General features: G+C 60.5%; 1 protein-coding gene across 1 annotated transcript; it reads right to left on the reverse strand.

Moving 5' to 3' along the window:
• Positions 1-211: 211 nt before the first annotated feature.
• LAMB2 (laminin subunit beta 2) lies at positions 212-11,795 on the reverse strand. Its single transcript, XM_024565862.3, has 33 exons — positions 11,702-11,795; positions 11,539-11,624; positions 11,248-11,420; positions 11,023-11,158; positions 10,868-10,941; positions 10,279-10,467; positions 10,123-10,186; positions 9,683-9,885; positions 9,467-9,587; positions 8,946-9,134; positions 8,568-8,747; positions 8,336-8,448; positions 7,998-8,077; positions 7,780-7,912; positions 7,447-7,605; positions 7,243-7,370; positions 5,403-5,535; positions 5,025-5,217; positions 4,802-4,945; positions 4,358-4,589; positions 4,111-4,274; positions 3,807-4,031; positions 3,503-3,720; positions 3,295-3,391; positions 2,834-3,206; positions 2,554-2,738; positions 2,244-2,485; positions 1,815-2,163; positions 1,277-1,484; positions 1,058-1,199; positions 796-972; positions 545-704; positions 212-465 (listed from the first exon to the last, which is right to left on the reverse strand). Exons 2-33 carry the CDS (start codon positions 11,621-11,623, stop codon positions 329-331), a joined length of 5,406 nt encoding a protein of 1,801 aa, XP_024421630.3. The 5' UTR covers position 11,624; positions 11,702-11,795; the 3' UTR covers positions 212-328.
• Between the last annotated feature and the right edge of the window lie 22 nt (positions 11,796-11,817).

Raw genomic sequence — 11,817 nt, forward strand, 5'->3', positions numbered from 1 at the left:
AGGTACAGCCGCGGAGGGCTGAGCGCGGAGTTGGTGACGCACTTCCTGCGGGAGTGGGCACGCGGTTACAGGCCGCTCCGGGGCGGCCCGAACGGAGGAGGCGGGGCTCCGGTGCTTGGGCTTCGCCCGCCTGGGCCCTGCTGGCTGGTTGCCTTCTCGAGGTTCCGCCCAGAGACCCCGCCCTCCCCAAATCAGAGTCCAGGCAACACAATAGGGATTCACACCGGTTTATTGGGGGTCTTGAAGGCTAGGAACTGTTCCGTGCGTGGAGAGGAACTCATGAGGGCCGGGACTGGGGACCGGGGACTGGGGTAGGCTTGGGCAAGGGTCACTGGCAGGTGTTGTAGATCTGGACCTGCAAGTTGATGTCTTGAAGTACGCTGCGCATCCTGGCCTCCAGCCCATCCAGCTGGGCTGCTTTGCCCTCCAGCGCACGTTCGTTCTCCTCATAGGTGCCCTCCAGCTCTAAGAGGGGCAGGTCTCAGCTAAAGGGTTCCACTCCCACAGTCCCAGAGCTCTGGTGCCTACCCACCCTGATCCTCACCTTGCAGCCGCTGCAGCTTGTCCTGAGCCGCCTGCAACAAGCTCCGAGCCTCATCCCGCAGTTGCTCTGCCCGTGCCTGCGCCGCCAGCACACCCTGGGCCTTACGCTCAGCCAGGGCCTTGACTGTCTGGTATTGGTCGCCCAGTTGGCCCTGAAGCAGCTGGGGATGTAGAGGGCAGGGTTAGTGTGGTGGCCCAGCGGAGGCCCAACCTCTACCCTCACCCCCTCTAGCTGGCTCTGCTTCAACATACCTGCTCAGCTTCTCTGGCACGACCCTGGGCACTGCTTGCTGTTTCTTCAGCACTAGAGGCTGCCAGACTATTCCCTGCTCGTTTCAATTTCAGAGCCTCCAGGAGACCATCCAGTTGCTGAGCCCGCTCGCCTGCTGAGCTCAGTGCCTGCTCTGCACCTGTCATCCTCTCCTGCACCTGCCATGGGTGGGGGCCTAGGGTTAAACAGGTCTATGAGGCACGCCCATAACCTTGCCCCACTGATGTCCCAGAGAAACCACACCTGGTGTAGGGTCTGCTCTGTGTCTCGTGTGTCGACTACTGCCCCCTGGATAGCACCCTGAGCAGCACCCTGTGCCCGCTGGGCCTCCTCTAGAGCCGCCTGTACTGTCTCTGCCTTCTGTTTCTCACCTTCAGCCCGGCTCCTGGGGAAGAGAAGAAATCAGGGCCTGAGAGTATTAGGACCAGGTGCTAAGGGTGCGGGTCAGGGTTGGGGTCAGACCGTGCCCGCTGTGCATCCTGTAGTAGCTGTTCCGCCCGATGCACATCTCCCACAGTGCGCGCTAGGATCGTGTCCACGTCTGCCAGGCTCCGGACCCGCTCTGCGATCTCGCCAGCCAGGTGCTGGATCTGCTCAGGTGATGCTGGGATGGAGAGCTCTAGCACCCGTGTGGCCACCATCTCAATGCTATCGGGATCAGCCCCCTCCTCTATGGGGACACAATCAAAGGCTTAGAGACACATTCCCCAGCATGGGTATGGGGACACAGTCTTGGGGTATGGTCTCAGGACTGCATATGGGGTATGGGTTTGTTAATAGGCATAATAAGGATGTAACCACAAGGGCAGGGTCTATATGTGGGGCACAGACTCATGGTCATGGCCTTGAGGACCACAAATAGGCAAGGGCCCAGGGGCCAGACATGGGGTCATAAACACAGATCCAGTATAATCCCTGACCCAAGTATGAACCGAGGGACATGTATGAACACAGACACAGGGGAAACAATCACATGGCCTGGGCCACAAGGGAGGCTCACGGCTCAGGAAGTCCTTCACACTCTGGATAAGTTCCCGCAGTTCCTGGTTGGCCTGCTCCACCTGTCCCCTGGAAGCATTAGCCTTGTCCAGGGCTGCCTGGGCCCGCTGCTGTGCCTCGCCTGCCTGCCGACGGGTCTCTGCCACCTGGCTGAGGATGCCACCACCTTCTGCCAGTGCCCGCTGCAGTTCTGTCTGTGTGTGCCGGGCCCGACCCAGTGCCAGGTCCGCCATGGCTACTGCCCCATTGCAGCTGAGGCCCCCACAGCGGGGCTGCCCATCGTCATCCCGGCAGCCGGCACCCCCACAAGGGCTCGTAGCACAGGGTGCATCCCCCGGAGCCCCACACACCTGCCAGGCACAGAACGAGTCAGAGACCCTGTAGAAGGAGCAGCAACCCCCACGTGTCCCACCTTACGCTTGTGTCTCACCAGTTCATTTATGCCTGTCAGGCTCAGGTTGTGGGTACGGGCAGAGAGATCTCCCAGTGCCCGCTGGTTGGCCATGTGCTTGCGGTTAAAGTCCTCCCTCTGGGTACCCATCAGCAACTCTGTCCGGTGCCGGGTGTCTGCTGAGTTGCTCACAGGGCTGGGCACCGCCAGGGCTGACATGTTGGCACGACGTTCTGCCTCTGCAGACAGGCTGTGTGCATGGCGGATGCTGTCGTAGGCACCTATGTTGGGCAGAGACAGTCAGCTGAAGATCAACCCTGGCCTCCTTCATAGTTGGCCAACAACTCACCCAGGAAGTTTGAATGCTTCAGCAGGTCCAGATGCTGGTCCAGCTGCCTCAGTGTGAGATTAAGGGCAAGCCCGTCTCGCTCCAGACTGCTTAGTGCATGGTTGGCATTGTAGTTCTCATCCTGCACATCTGTCAGCTCTGCCTCCAGCTGGGTCAGATGCTCAGTGGCCTCCCCAATTTGACGCCTGTACCAGAAGGGAGGGAGGTGTTTGTAGAGGCTTCAGTCCTGGTGCATTGGGCCTCTGCCCCTTCCCATCATGTATCTCAGGCCCATCCGCACCGCAGCTCCTCTGTAGCCTCTACAAGCTGTGCAGTGGAGGCAGCTGAGATGTTGCGGGCATGCACAATCCCCTGCACAGTGCCCAGCTTCTCCTGTATGCGCCAGAAACTGCTTTCAAAGGCACCCAGCACACCCGTCTGCTGCAGCTCCTGCGCCTTCTGCTCCAGGCGCCGTGTACGGGCAGCTAAGTCCTGCACCACTCGGTCCCAGTCCCCAAAACATGCATGGCAGGGGTGGCAGGCAGGAAAGACACCCGAGAAGCCCCGGGCACACTGGTCACAGCGCACTCCAGATACACCTGGGCGGCAGCTGCAGTGACCCGTAGCACGATGACACTGAGGCGTGTCTATTCCATGAGGGTCACAGTCACAGGCTGCAGGAAAGGGTAGACCACAGAATTAGGTGCCAGTGGGGAATCCTGGGAAGTCCCCCATCCGCCCCAACCCAGCTGGCTCCCTCACCACGGCACTGCAACCCCGGCTCTCCCCAGTGAAGCTCCTGGCACTCAGAGCAGGTTCGCCCACCGAAGCCCGCATGGCAGTGGCACTGCCCCGTGAACTAGAGTGGGAACAGGACAGAGGTCAGAGCCCCAATCAGAGGCTGAGCCCTCAAGACTTGAGGCAGACAGCTAGTCCCATCTACCCAGGGATCCACAGGAGGATCCCATACCTCGTTGCAGGTGGGGCCTCTGGCTCGACTTGGGTGGCAGGCACAGGGCTGGCAGCCGTGACCACTGGTAAGATTCCAGAAGTTGGGGGCACAGCGGTCACAGCTAAGGCCCTGGACATTGGGCAGGCACGGGCACTGCCCGCTGCTTGGGTCACAGTTGCACCGGTCAGCGGATGGGCACTGGCGGGGATCCGTGCCCAGCAGGTTGCATGTGCAGCCTGTGACAGCCACAATGAACACAGTGATCAAGGGAAGCCTGAGCAATGGACTCCCACCCCAGCCATCCCTCTCGTCCCACACTCACGGTGACAGCTCTGTCGGGCAGCTTGCCCGTGGAAGCCAGGCTTGCAGTGGGCACAGCGTGGCCCCTCTGTGTGGTGTAAGCAGCGCAGGCATTGCCCCGTGTGGGGATCACAGGCATCAGGGTCCGTGGGGTCAATGTTCCCACTGCACTCGCATGGTTGGCACTGGCCACCTGGCCTTGATGGGTCCCCAAAGTACCCGGGAGCACAAGCTTCACACCGCAGCCCTGCCCACAGTCAGGGGAAGGCATGAGTGTTTGGTCCAGCTGCCTCGCCCTGCCCCCACACCTGTACCTGGCCCCTCACCCGTGTAGCCTGCCCTGCAGTGGCACATGATCTGCTGGGAGTACCCATCCCGATGGCAAGAAGTGGCAAAGTGCCGCTGGCTCCCAGGGCCTTCGGGGCAGGGGCAGGGCCGGCACTGGCCCCCGTGTGGCAGCCGAGGGTCCCCATGGAAGCCTGCAATGCACCTGCATGGAGAGGCAGGAATATACTATGTCATCCTGAGCAGCTTGCCCCCCAACCAACCCACTCAGAGCTGCTCCAGGCTTACCTTTCACAGTGCTCACCCCCGGTGTGATCACGGCAGCCCAGGCAAGCGCCAGTGTGGGTGTCGCATTCATCCGCATGCCCATTGCAGACACATGGCCGGCAGCTAGGGAATCCCCACTGCCCACGCTGGCAGCGGTCGCAGCGAAGTCCAAAGGCACCAGATCGGCAGGGGCACTGCCCACTGATCCCTTCACATAGGCCGCTGAGCGAGCCCTCAGGGCTGCACTGGCAGGCTGGAGGCAAGGCAGAGGCTGAGCCAGGGAGGGGTTTCAGAGGACAGGGTGGGTAGGATCAGGGTGGGAAGGTCAGAGAATGGCAGGGGACTTCAAGTGACCCAGGGCTGAAAGTATGAGTTCCGATGCAGAGTCAGAGGAAGGAAGAAGGAGAGCCAGAAAGGGGAGGCTGAGCAGTTCTGGGAAGGAGGGAAGAAGGGGAAGGGAAGTACCTTGACAGCCTGTGGGGCCAAAGCCATAGTAGCCAGGGGCACAGAGGTCACAGCGGCGCCCGACCACTGCAGGTTTGCACAGGCACTGACCGCCATGAGGGTTGCACTCAGAACTCAGCGAGCCCTGGGGGTCACACTGGCAGGCTGCGGGGAGTGGGTGTGGGACCAAGTCAGGCTAGGCCCCCACATGTGTGCCCCGCCAACCCTCACCCCAGACACTCACGCAGGGCGCCATCATAGAGCAGCGCTGACAGGCTGATGAGAAGCGGGGCACAGGCCTCAGAGGGAGGGGTTTTGCTGGGCACCAGACCCTCCTCGTGGCAGCGGTAGTGTTCGAAAGTGGCCCGGCGCTCCAGGGCAGCAGCGTCACCCCCGCTAAACATCTCCAGCACAAGGACACGAGGCAGCAGCACCAGCTGAAGAGATGAGCAGGGAAGAGTGAGGTTCAGACCAGAGGCCATGTTGCTACAGTCAGGTTACTTAGTGTAGCACCACCATTGGCTGCCCCCTTCGTCACAGACTCCTCCTACCCAGCCACCACTGTAGGTTCATCCCACAGGCCCTGCCATGTAGGTCGGTGTGGGGAGAAGGGACTGTTCACCGAGTCAACGAGCAGGCTGGGTCCGGAGTAGGGGGCCTCGGGCTGGGCAGCTCCCCCTGTTCTCAACAGCTTCAGGTGCAGCTTGTAGGAGACACCAGGCTCCAGGCAGACAGGTCTGGGAAGCACCATGTATCTGCACAGAGGGGAAGATAGGCACAGGAGTCCCATCGTCCCTGGAGCCTTCATCCTGGCTTCCCACCCACCCACGCAGCAACCAAACCATTGGCCAGGCCAACAGATAGCCAGGCAGAGAATCTACACAGAAGACTCCCGCATATCTCCCTCACTGGGGTCACCCCCTGTGCACACCAGACTCACGAAAAGCACTCCACACAACCTGGCGACCCCACAGACTTCTCAGGCATAAATACTAGCCAATTTTCCCTCAATGGCCTCTTCGCACTTCCTCTGACCTTGACCTCCAACTGCATCACCTCCCCACTCTCTCCCTACCCCTCTCCTAGGTCATTCCCATCAGCTTGAAAACCAGGCTGGAGTTCTTTCACACCCCCTGAAAAACATCTGCGCTCAGTCCCTTGAGTCTCCAGCTCGCCAATGCCAGTCTTTGCTCTCCTGCCCGACGAATTCCTGAAATCTGACTGTACTCGCTGTCTCCCCCCTCTAGCCTCCCACTCCAGTGGTGCTTTTGCCCCAACATGCCATGGCGACAGTCTGTGCCAAGGTCACCAATGACCTCCACATCGACAAAGTTGGCGGCCACTTCTCTATCTTATCTGCTCCAGCACTCAGCAGTGAGCAGTTAGGAGATCAGGGCACCTTCCTTCCTGAGACCCGCTTGTCTTCTCTGGGACCCTGTCCACAGTCCTGATTTCACCCTGCTCCCCAGATTCTCCTTCCCTACAGCCCTAACACCAAAGTACCCCAAAGCCTCATTTTGGTCTTCCTTCATTTCTCTGGTTGTTTCATCTAGACTCACCTCTTAGTGACAACTTCCAAAATGATATCTCCAACTTGAGCCCTCCCAGCAGTTCCGGATGCAGAAATCCAACCATCCCTGGGCCTCCCCCCATGTCTGAGGTCTCAGAACTGCTCCTCCCTGTGTCTCCGCCTCAGTAGACAACCCCACCCCCATCTGGATGCCCAAACCAAAAACTCCTCTAGGGTCACCTTGCCACCTCCCATCCCCTCCCCACATGGTTAAGCCATCAGCTCTGCCACTTGAACCCTCTGGAAACCTCCTCTTCTTGCCACCTCCATGGCTGTACCTCTGTGTAACCGCTGTCTCTCAGCCAACCCCTATAGCCTCCAGTCAGCCTCCAGCTTTCCCCGTGGCCCCTTTAAGTCTATTCTCCTCTCAGCACTAGAGGGATCTTTGTTTTAAACACAAGTCACAGTTGGCAAAATGTCTATAATGGGCACAGCCAGGTTTGTTACAGTATTCTCTGTACTCCTGGGTATGTTTGAATATTTACATGATAAAAAGTTTACAAAGAAGTAAAGTGGTGAAAAAAGATACAGGAAGCAAACACTAGCCAAAACGTAATAAAACGGTAATCAGACCGGTCACATCGCTGCTCAGAGCTCTGACGGCCTCCCTTCCCCCTGCGGGCGTTCCCTACAGCAGTGCCAGATGGCTTCCCATGAGTTCTTGCCTTGGCCCCTGGAACTTAGACCTCAGAGAGAGCAGGACCTCTTCTCTCTCATTCCTTCCTCTGCCCAGCGCCATGCCCAACAGTACCTGGCCAACAGCACTCAGGAAGAGGCACTTGAAGGAAGGGACAAGTAAATGAGGGGGCGGCGTCTTCCAAGGACCCTTCTGGGGTCTTAGGGCTGACCTACAACCTCCCACCGTTGTAGGCGCTGCCATTTGGGCCCTCACCTGGCGTCCGATTGCAGAGTCCCCGAGATGCGGTCGTCCTTGGGCAACACGTGCCCGCATGGGCCGCGGGCAGACACAGGCCCTGGGCGCTGCACGGTCAGTTCTATCTCTGCCCATTGCTCAGGGACCTGGGAGAACGAGATGGTGAAGGAAATGCTCCCACACCAGAAGGTTAGCTCTGGCTTAGGTGTCATGGGGGCTGACCTGGGGCTCCAAGCGCAGCAGCAAGTCATAGTCCATGGCTCTTGGAACAGAGGTCACCAGGAACTCCAGTGCCTGGCCTTCCTGCAGCCTAACAAAGCCCGGGCCTGTCCAGGTCGGAGTTCCCCCGGGGCTTGCCAGGCGCTCCACCACATCAAGCACCTGGGAGGACAGGTGGCTGTGGGTGGGGGCTCAGCCAAAGCACACCCCTTCCACCACAGCCTGTCCGAAGACCCTCCAGCTGAGGCCCTGCCCAAGGCCAGACACCCTCCCTACACAAGGCACTGCCCATCACCCCACCTTCCCATGCCCTGCCCTCCAACACCAATCCCCTACTTGGCCTCGGGTGTCCTCAGCCTCAAACGTTAGGTGGTCAAGGAAGGGCCGGAAGTAGCCAGGCTGGACCTGATCACAGCGTCGCCCCACCATGTGCTGGCGGCAGTGGCACTCACCCGTGGCTTCACTGCATCTGTGGAGTGCAGTTATTAAAGCAAGACCCCATCATGCCCAGAATCTTTCCCCACCCCTCCTGGAGCCTCGTATACAGCACTCACTGCGGATCCAAGGCACCACCCACGTCGCAGTCACACGGGCGGCAGCCGAGCAGGTCGTGGCTCAGGCCCCAGTGGCCAGGCTTGGGGGAGAAGAGCTTGGTGGGGACCACAAACAGACCCCCTCGCCACCCAGTGGTAAATCTGACGATGGCTCTCAGCCTCTACCATCCCTGGTTGAAAAGTGGATCCCACCCTTGGCCTCCCAGACCTGCCTCTTGGCCAGGACTGGGCCCTAAGCTCTCAGCACCCACCCAGTGGGATGTGGACCCCACTGCCAGCCCCATGCTCTGAGGGGAAGTGCTGGACCCTGAGCCCCGCCCCGCCCCCTCCAGTCGCACCAGGCAGCGATTGCAGCCATGTCCCGCCACTAGACGCTTGCAGAAACAGGTTCCACTCTTGGGGTCACAAGGGGTGCCCCCAGGCACTGTGCCCCGTGCATCACACTGACACCCTGCAGGGGAAGGAGGCCCGTCAGCACTTCGGGGAGCCGCAGCGTGCTCGTTTTCAGTGGGGTCAAGACTAAGAGGTCAAGAGTTAAGGACAGCACAAGTTAGGGCAGGAAGGACGTACGCTGGCAGCCTACAGGGTCACTGGCACTGAGCCCAAAGTAGCCATCACGGCATTGCTGGCAGCGAGAGCCCACCACATGTTCTTTGCAGCGACACTGGCCCGAGACAAGCCCTAGTGCAGGGTCGTCGTGGGGATCACAGCGACCACCGTCTTGGGAACCCATGGGGTCACAATCACAGGCTGAGGGCAAAAAGAGGTGCAAGGTCACCCTATACCAACTGGCCCCAGCTCCAGTCATCTTCCAATCCCCCTCAGATTCCCAGTCTGGCTCTACCCTGTGCCCCCCACCCCAAATCCCTGCAGCCTGAGCACCAGTCTGGCCCCCAGCTCCCACCCCAGGCCCAGCACCCCCTCTCCCATGCCCAATCCCAGCCTCACCACGGCACACGGCTGGATCCCGAAGGTCCTTGGTTGGGTCACGGTAGAAGAAGGGCCGGCAGAGTTCACAGCGGCGCCCAGCTGTGTTATGCTGACATCCATCACACACGCCTCCACTCACGTTGCCAGATGCCAGGTACATGGCCATGTCAAAGTGACAGCTGTGCGTGTGCCCGTGGCACTCGCACTCTGTGGGGGGAGAATGCAGGGCAAAGGCCTCTTGAGGGGCCATGTCCCATGGGTAAGGGGCATAGGGGGCCCTAGTGCCACCTTAGGTCCCTACCACAGGCCAGAGTTTGTGAATGGGAGCTCAGGAACTTTAAGGCTTCAGCACTATACTGGATCCCCACCCAGAGCAGATTGTCAAGGAGGACTGAGGGTGTCCCTCAGGGGCATCCAGGCCTGGACACCGTTTGGACACAGCCTGGGTGTCCAGGGCTTGGCCATCCAGCCCTAGGTTCTACTCAGGGCAGAGCCAGGCCACAGGGTTCTGGGGCCCTGGGGGCTAGGGCTTCACTCACTCTTGCAGGCATGGCTGTGGCTGTCCTCAGCTGGATGCCAGGGCAGGTCGTGATAGAAATCGCGACACTTCTCACAGTTGAGGCCGCGAGTATTGTGCTTGCACACGCAGGCCCCATGAACCTAGGAGGGTGGGCAGGCACGTGGTCAGCGCTGTCCATCCACGCCTGCTCCTGCCCCTGCCCCCTGCCATGTGCCAGCCACCTGAAGCCCCTCACCATGCCCTCCGCATGAGCTGGTGCGCCTGGGGCGGGTGCACACTGTGAGGCATGTCCGTAGCAAAAGCAGTTGCCACGCACAACCAGCTCGTAGAGAGCATAATAGTACTTCTCTCGGATCTCCCGCCGTGGGTCCAACAGGTTGTCTCCCAGCGTGTGCAGCCGTGTCAAGTTCACCCGCAGGTTGGTGATCTTTAGCAGGTCTAGGGGTTGGGGAGAAAGGCTCGGGGGTCAGCTGACTGGGCAGGCTTTTGCTGCCCCAGACCCACCCAGGGGCTGCAGCTGCCAAGGTCACCTTGGGAGACCTCCTGTCTACTACTATGTGAGCTAAATTGGACTTGGCACCTGCCTTAGGAAGCACCCAAAATAGCTACCGAGGCCCCAGACAGTCACCCTCTGGACTCTGGGACTGTGCCAGGCCCGAAGGATGGAGCACTCACTCTGGATCCGTGGGCTATAAGGGTCTGGGATAGGAATGGCAGGGTCCAGCACACGATAGATGACCTGGAGGGGCATGGAGCCATTAGAGACGCTGGGCCCTGCCCTCAGGCCTGTCAACCCCCCTTCCTGCACCAAGTCCAGATCCCAGGCCTCACCTCCCCTTCAGTGGACGGCTCGATCTCTGAGTAGCGTGACTCACAGACTACGTCATCCCAGTGCTGTGGGGGGGCCAGTGGGACTCCTGGGAAGTCAGCCCCACAGTCATAGGAGAAATATCGGTACACATGCCAGGTGCGTCCAAAGTCTGCTGAGCGCTCCACCAGCATGGCGGCAGGGCGAAACGTCTGGGTGGGGGGCACGGCTGATCAGAGGGCGCCAGGACCCAAGCCCAGCCCAGGCCCATCAAGAGCTCTGCTCAGCAGGGGTCTGCCCGCAAGCAGCTCACAGACAGGTGGGGATGACCAGTGGAAGCCAAGCAATGATCAGGGAGCCACTTCTGGGGGGAGGCTCAGGGATCATGGGGCCCAAGGAGGCAGTGCCTGACCCGGCCTGGGATGAGGGCAGCATGTGCAAAGGCCTGGAGGCGGAAGGCAATGGAAGGTGTGGGAGATGAAGGAGCCTCCCATGTGGCCAGAGAACAGCATATGAGCTCAGGGGGGCTGGGCTAAGGAAGCTGGGACTCAGTTCAGGGGCTAGGGGGAGCCAAGCAGGGGGATTCGAGCAGGCTCCCAGACATGCTGGCACCTTGAAGGTCATAATGAGGTGCGTGAAATGGAACTCAGCCTCCAAGTCCAGCTGGATGGTGACCACAGGGACACCTGGGGCAGGAGTCGGAGGTCAGGGGCTTGAGGCTATTGGTGGGCAGCCCTGCTCACCCCAAGTCCCACCCATGGCCTCACCATTCTCTGACTGCCACCAGGCTGCCCGGCGCTGTGGGGCAAAGCTGGTCACTACATTCTGGATGCGATGGCTGTTTGGGTTGTTTCTAGCAGAGAAGGGGTGCCGGGAGTCACACAGGAAGCACTTTTTCTCATCCTGGGTTGGATCAGGGTCAGGGTCAGGGCCTCAGCCAGTGCCAGTCCCACACTGACTCAGCTCCCCACCCCACTGGCAGCCAGCAGCACCTGCAGGTGACTGACGATGCAGTAGGGCTGGGGGCCATGCAAGCCACAGGTGGATGAGGCGGTCAGTCTGTCAGCTCGGCCCACCAGCAGGTCACCCGTGGCGGGGTAGCAGCTTCCCTGAGCACAGCCTGGCACATCTGGGGCTGGGGCCTGGGCCAGGGACGTGGCCAGCACTGGGAACAGTGGGTCAGGCAGTTCCACTGTGCTCCCCATTGGGTAGCCCCAGGGCCAGCTACCCCAGCACCCACCATCACATCCCAAAACCCCCAGGCCTTCACCAGGCCCTCTCACCACTCAGCAGCAGGCCCACGCAGAGCTCCCAGGGCCCAGGCTGTCCTCTCAGGTCCTTCCCTCCTTCCCCTGCGGCCCACCCCATCCTAAGAGGAGGGGAATCGGGGATGAGAGATCTGGGGGACGTGCCCACCCACCCCCTCCCTTGAGATACCATGCTGACCCTGCTCGTGTGGGTCCTCGGCTGAGTCCCCACTCAGTCCCCTGTCCGGCAGTCCGTCCACTTGGCTGAGAGTCTGGCGACTTTGAGCGAAGTTGGGAACCATGGCAGGAAGGAAA

The sequence above is a fragment of the Desmodus rotundus genome, chromosome 8, assembly GCF_022682495.2.
Source record: "Desmodus rotundus isolate HL8 chromosome 8, HLdesRot8A.1, whole genome shotgun sequence".
Taxonomy (NCBI): domain Eukaryota; kingdom Metazoa; phylum Chordata; class Mammalia; order Chiroptera; family Phyllostomidae; genus Desmodus; species Desmodus rotundus.